The following is a 6,861-nucleotide window of genomic DNA, read 5'->3' on the forward strand; positions in this document are numbered from 1 at the left end:
TGAGCTGTGATGCCACAGCACTCTACCCAGGGCAACAGCTTGAGGCTCTGTCTCAAAAAAAAAGAAAGTTGAATTGAATTATAGTAGCAATGTGTAGTAAGACATTTACTTAAAAGACAGTGTTAATTAAGTGAATACTAACATCACTACATGACAGGCAGGACTATCAAAGAAAATGGCAAAAGGAAGGTTGTTGTTCAAGGAACACAACACCATTTTAAAGTGGTATTTGAAATTTAAGAATGTTGTTGAAGACTCGGCACCTGTGGCTCAAATGGCTAAGGTGCCAATCACAGACACCTGAGCTGGCTGGTTCGAATCCAGCCCAGGCTCGCCAAACAATAATAATGGCTGCAACCAAAAAGTAGCCAGGCATTGTGGTGGGTGCCTGTAGTCCCAGCTATTTGGGAGGCAGAGGCAGGAGAATTGCTTGAGTCCAGGAGTTGGAGGTTGCTGTGAGCTGTGATGCCACAGCACTCTACCCAGGGAGACAACTTGAAGCTCTGACTCAAAAAAAAAAAAAAAAAAGAAAGTTGGTGAAGTATGATGACAAAGGAGGCGTGAATATGCAACAGAACCTTCCCCATGCCTGACAACTACACGCATTTGTGATAAGTCTGAGACACACGATGCTATGTATGATGTAAACAAGGCAAGATCCGGAGGCCGTGCACAGCAACAACTCCTGGGCTTCTGCTGTGGAGATGGGGCAGTTTACATGCTCCTCACAGAAGTCTACCAGTGTGCACATGACAGAAGTTAGCAGAACAAGCATACAATGCATTCATTTTTTCTTTTCAGAGACCAAGTCTCACTTTATTGCCCTCGGTAGATTGCTGTGGCCATCACAGCTCACAGCAACCTCCAACTCCTCCTCTTCAACTTCTGGGCTTAGGTCATTCTCTTGCCTCAGCCTCCTGAGTAGCTAGGACTATGGATGCCCGCCACAATGCCCAGCTATTTTTTTGTGCGTTGTTGCAGTTTGGCTAGGGCTGGGTTAGAACCTGCAACCTTGGTATATGGGGCTGGCGCCCTACCCACTGAGCCACAGGCACTGCCCACGATGCATTCTTAAAACAGCAAAACAGAAAAGGTTTCATCCCAAGGATTAGTACATGCACCAAGATGTGAGAGCTGACCTCCATCAGAATTTGCCAGGACAACAGATAAGACAAAGAGGCTGAGTTTCCCTCGTGTTCTCCTGACTTGACTTCCCCCGTGTTCTCTTGACTTCTACCTGCAGGGGACCTTAAAGGATGTGGCGTACCATAGAAAACTGATTATGCCGAAGGGTACTCTGGGATGAAACTGACATGGCACATAGAGTGAGAAAAGTGGGCACTTTGGTTAACATGTCTCAAGCAGTAATTCGTGGTAATCAGAAGTGTCTAGACACTGATGGTAACCACCTTGAGCACCTCTTATAATTGCAGAAGTCAAATATGACTTGTATTCATTTTTTGTACTTAGTATATATTGAGTTATAATTTCAATACAGTTTTCCCCTTTCTTAAAAGTGTATACATTTTTAAGTACCTCTGTATATACATCTGAGTTAACAATTTCTTCAATGAATTAGATCCACATTTAACAAAATCCAAAAGAAAATGAGAAATCAAGATACAAAAAAAATTTTATTTTATTTTTTTAGAGACAGAGTCTCACTTTATCACCCTCAGTAGAGTACTATAACGTCACAGCTCACAGCAATCTCCAACTCTTGGGCTTAGGCGAGTCTCTTGCCTCAGCCTCCGAGTAGCTGGGACTACAGTATGCGCCACAATGCCTGGCTATTTTTTGTTGCAGTTTGGCCAGGGCCAGGTTCAAACCTGCCACCCTTGGTATATGAAGCCAGTGCCCTATCCCACTGAGCCATAGGCGCCACCCAGAAAAAAATTTTTAAAAGACTTCAAAAACCAAGAAAAGCTTAGATATGTTTTCAAACAAATTGGTGGGTCAATTCTATTTCCAAGTATGAGCTCTTTGAAAGCAGAAATCATGTTATGTGATAACATAATCTTTAATAAACATCATACTCAAACATTCAAAACTAAACCAAAAAAAATTCAAAAATGACAGCATTTTATTCAAAAGAGAAAAAAAAACCAGGCCTTTTCCTACCTCTAACTTCAAGTGGCTCGAAAGTGTGCTTTAGCTCTTGTGTTTTTAATTCTTTTCATGAATAACAACTAAGTGAATTTTCTGGCTTATCTGTGGCCTTATAACTTACCACTTAGAAACACTTTACTTGGCAACTCTTTTTTTTTTAGAGATATAGTCTCACTTTATCACCCTCAGTACAGTGCCAGGGCATCACAGCTCAAAGCGACCTCCAGTTCTTGGGCTTAGGTGATTCTCAGCCTCCCAAGTAGCTGCAACTACAGGTGGCTGCCACAATTCCTGGCTATTTTTTGTTGTGGTTTGGCCAGGTTCGAACTCGCCACCCTCAGCACATAGGGCTGAAGTCCTACTCACTGAACCATAGGCACTGCCCTACTCGGCAACTCTTAACAAAATAAACAGTATCTCTGCCAAATTCATGGGGACCAATCCCTGTCAGAACAGAATTTCTTGAAGAACTCTGCCATAATTCAATATAATTGTATTTTACTTGCTGCTTCTCTGGCTTAATGTATGCCAAAGAAAAGAAAAAAAAACAAAGAATTCCAACAAATTTCCATTAAAAATTAAAACAGATTCAGAAAAAATCTTCTGAGAAAATAATCATTGTAATAATCTGAAAAATCAGTAAGTTTAAAAACAAACAAAAAAAACGGCGGTGAGCCAGGCTGCTGGTGGGGATGGCGGTGGCCACTGCGGGGATATTGCTCTGGCTGCGGGCAGCAGGCGCTGAGCGCCACTGGAGGCAGCTTTGTGGCGTGGGGCTGGCGTGGGGCCTCCTGCGGCCTGCCTCGGCTGTCCAGGACACGGCCCAGCGGCAGCAGGTGGCCCACTTCACTTTCTAGCTGGATCTGGAGCCCCAGCACTGTGGGCAAACTCAGAAAATGAATCTTTTCCAGGTGATGACAAGTGCCTTGGACAACTCATTGGCCAAAGATCCAACTGCAGTAATATTTGGTGAAGATGTTGCCTTTGGTGGAGTCTGCAGATGCACTGTTGGCTTGCCACACAAGTATGGAAAAGATAGAGTTTTTAATACTCCACCGTGTGAGCAAGGAATTGTTGGATTTGGAATTGGAATTGCTGTCACTGGTGCTACAGATCGCAGAAATCCAGTGTGCAGATTACATTTTCCATGCATTTGATCAGATTGTTAATGAAGCCGCTCTGGGGACCTTTTTAACTGTGGCAGCCTCACCATCCTTTCCCCATGGGGCTGTGTTGGCCACGGGGCTCTCTACCATTCTCAAGAGTCCAGAAGTGTTTTTTGCCTATTGCCTGGGAATCAAGGTGGTTATGCCCAGAAGCCCTTGCCAGGCCAAGGGACTTCTTTTGTAATGCACAGAGGATAAAAATCCTTGTATATTTTTTGAACCTAAATACTTTACAGGGCAGCAGTGAAAGAGGTCCCAGTAGAATCGTACACCATCCCACTGTCCCAGGCACAAGTCACACAGGAAGGGAGTGATGTCATCCTAGTTGCCTGGGGCACACAGGTTCATGTGATCCAGGAGGTAGCTTCCATGGCAAAAGAAAAGCTCAGAGTGTCTTGTGAGTCACTGACCTGAGGACCATAATACCTTGGGATGTGGACACTGTTTTTAAGTCCGTGATCAAAACAGGACATCTGCTCATTAGTCACAAGGCTCCTTTGACAGGAGGCTTTGCCTCAGAGATTAGCTCCACAGTTCAGGAAGAATGCTTCTTGACCTAGAGGCTCCTATATCAAGGGTATGTGGATTTGACACACCATTTCCTCACATTTTTGAGCCATTCTACATCCCTGACAAGTGGAAGTGCTATGATGCCCTTCAAAAAACGATCAACTATTGAGCATGTAGACAAGCTGGAAGATTGTGGCTAGATATGAAGGTATTTTTCTGAAATTTTTTTATATATCCTCAGATTTATCTCTTCTTGAAAATAGTTTTTAATGAAATGAACTATGATGGAGATTAGCTGCAAAGTTATGAATTATTATATTGTAACACAAATGAGTTGGTGATTTTCATTGAGGGTTTCAGATTAACTTTTTAAAACATTCTCCATGGTAGTCTCATAAAGTCTGTTTAATTTTATATCTGTAAATACTGGATTTGGGGTAATAGCAATAAAGCAAAATCAGATTAAAAAATAAATAAAAACAAAAAAACCCAATTAAATGAATACAAACTTTCTACCAATGATTTCCCTGAAATGATCAGAGTAAAGAGAAAAAAGCTGCAGAGAATGAGCAATTAACTGAACCAGAATGAGTACAAAGGATCCAATTTCTAAGTTTGTAAAGTATATCCAATTAGGCTCAGCACCTGTAGCTCAGTGGCTAGGGTGTCAGCCACATACACCAGAGCTGGTGGGTTCGAATCTAGCCTGGGCCTATCAAACAACAGTGACAACTACAACCAAAAAATAGCCACGTATTGTGGTGGGCGCCTGTAGTCCCAGCTACCTGGAAGGCTGAGGCAAGAGAATCGCTTAAGCCCAAGAGTTTGAGGTTGCTGTGACCTGTGATGCCACAGCACTCTACTGAGGGGGACAAAGTAAGTCTTAAAAAAAAAAAAAAGATATCCAATTAATTTCCTGACAGGGAGCCAAAAATAAATAAATAAATATATATACATATATATATAAAAGCATATCTGAAATAGTAAATCATTGTCATTGTTAAAGTTCCATATTAGTAGTGATTTTACCTTAATATTCTCCTAATTTTTAGGCTTGCACTTTCTAAAAGTATGTGAAGTTAAAAAAAAAACCCATACATTAAAGCCAGAAAAATCAAATTATATACAATTAGTATAATTTTGTCAAAGCAACTGAGTAATAAAATTTACCTTTTCAGCTGGTAGCATATCAAAATTTTCACTAAATTCTCCTAAAACCAATTCTGCAAATTCATCATCCAAATCTGCAACCTATAAAGAAAGATTTTAGAATTTTATAATTTGTATTTATTTTCACAACTATTAATTTGTCTAAATACCATAAATACTTAACATTTAAATATTGTAAGATGGCTACATGATCTGCTTTACCTAGGCCAAGCAACTCTTCGCATCTCTTTACAAAGATAAAAAAGTTTTTCTTTCAAAAGAATAGGAAGTTGAAAATTAAAGATATACTTACAAGACCTTTCTGAAGGTTTTCTGTAGCTCTTTTGCATTAAGACAAAACAACATAAAAAAATCTCAAAGAGGAACCAATTATGTACCTAATGATTAATAAAAGTCAATTTAACCTTTATTCTTTTTTCTTTTTTTTTAAGACAGAGTCTCAATAAGTCGCCCACGGTAGAGTGCCACTGAGCTACAACTCACAGCAAACTCCAACTCTTGAGCTTAAGCAATTCTCTTGCCTCAGCCTCCCAGTAGCTGGGACTACAGGTGTCTGCCACAAAACCTCGTTATTTTTTTGTTGCAGTTGGCCCAGGCCGGGTTCACACCCACCAACCTTGGTGTACGTGGCTGGTGCTATAACAACTGTGCTATGGGCGCCAAGCCATAAAGCATTCTAACTTCTATTTCCTCATCTATAAAAGGGATATAAGGTTGTTGTAAAGATTAAATAAAATGGTATACATAAAGCACTTAACCTGTAACACAGAGGCCATCAATAATAAAATTTAGATGATTACTAAATACAGTTATATGTGACGGGGTACATTCTGAAAAATGTGTCATTAGGTAATTTCATCATTGTGCAAACATTACAGGGTACAGCCTACTACACACCTAGGCTATATGGTAGAGCTTATTGCTCCAAGGCTATAAAAACCTCTATTGCAGGGTTGTCCAACCTTTCTTTTTCTATGCTGCACATTGGGAGAATGAGACTTATCTTGGCACAAACACTAATGAAAGCTGATTAGCAGAAGAAAGGTCCATGCACACTTTTCCTTATTCCTGACACCAAAGATAAGCAAAAAAGTCCTCGCAAATTAGCATATAGCCCATGGGCCACAGGTTGGACACTCGGGCATATACGGCATGTACTGACTACTGTAGGAAATTCTAACACAACAGTAAATATTTGTGTGTATTATAGAAAAAGTACAGTAAAAATATGATAGTACAATCTTATGAGACCATGGTATACATAGTTATTGACTAAAATGTAACACAGCATATGACTGTATCAAAAATAACTCCATAAAATGATGGATTAAAAATAATAAGGCTAACAGCCTCAGAATATGGGGAGGGGGAATGAGTGGAGGGAGGAAGATTGGAGGGATCACTTCTGTGTTTATCTTATGAGGATACAAGTGAATCTTTCTAAGAGTAGAATGTGAACATTTTAAAATAATAACTAAGAAAATGACATGAAGGCTATGTTAACCAGTTTGATGGAAGCATTTCAGATTGTGTGTGAAAACACCACACTGTACCCCAGAAGTACATTAATGTACATAGTTACCATTCAATAAAAAAAATAAATAAATAAGGCCAATAGAATTTATTCATACCAATTTAATTTAGAAGTGAAAAATCAAAGTGTTCAGATTGAATTTTTTTTGAGACAGAATCTCACTATGTCGCCCTCAGTACAGTGCTGTGTCGTCCCAGCTCACAGCAACCTCAAACTCCTGGGCTTAAGCAATTCTCTTGCCTCAGCCTCCCAAGTAGCTGGGATTACAGGTGCCCACCTATTTTTTTTTTAATTGATTTTTTTATTTTTTGCAGTTTTTGGCCAGAGCTGGGTTTGAACCCGCCACCTCCAGCTTATGGGGCTGGCGCCCTA

General features: G+C 40.2%; 1 protein-coding gene and 1 pseudogene across 2 annotated transcripts in view; one reads left to right on the plus strand and one right to left on the minus strand.

The window, feature by feature from the left end:
* GFM2 (G elongation factor mitochondrial 2) overlaps positions 1–6,861 on the minus strand; it is a 54,026-nt gene that overhangs the window by 22,767 nt on the left and 24,398 nt on the right. For both annotated transcript variants that reach the window (XM_003785912.3, XM_023510868.1), the window contains one exon: positions 4,956–5,036. In XM_003785912.3, the coding sequence (XP_003785960.1) occupies positions 4,956–5,036 (81 nt within the window). The remainder of the gene's footprint in view (positions 1–4,955; positions 5,037–6,861) is intronic.
* LOC105886626 lies at positions 2,823–4,020 on the plus strand (annotated as a pseudogene).

This window comes from Otolemur garnettii, unplaced genomic scaffold (genome assembly GCF_000181295.1).
Source record: "Otolemur garnettii isolate 467f Iridium unplaced genomic scaffold, OtoGar3 scaffold00017, whole genome shotgun sequence".
Taxonomy (NCBI): Eukaryota; Metazoa; Chordata; class Mammalia; order Primates; family Galagidae; genus Otolemur; species Otolemur garnettii.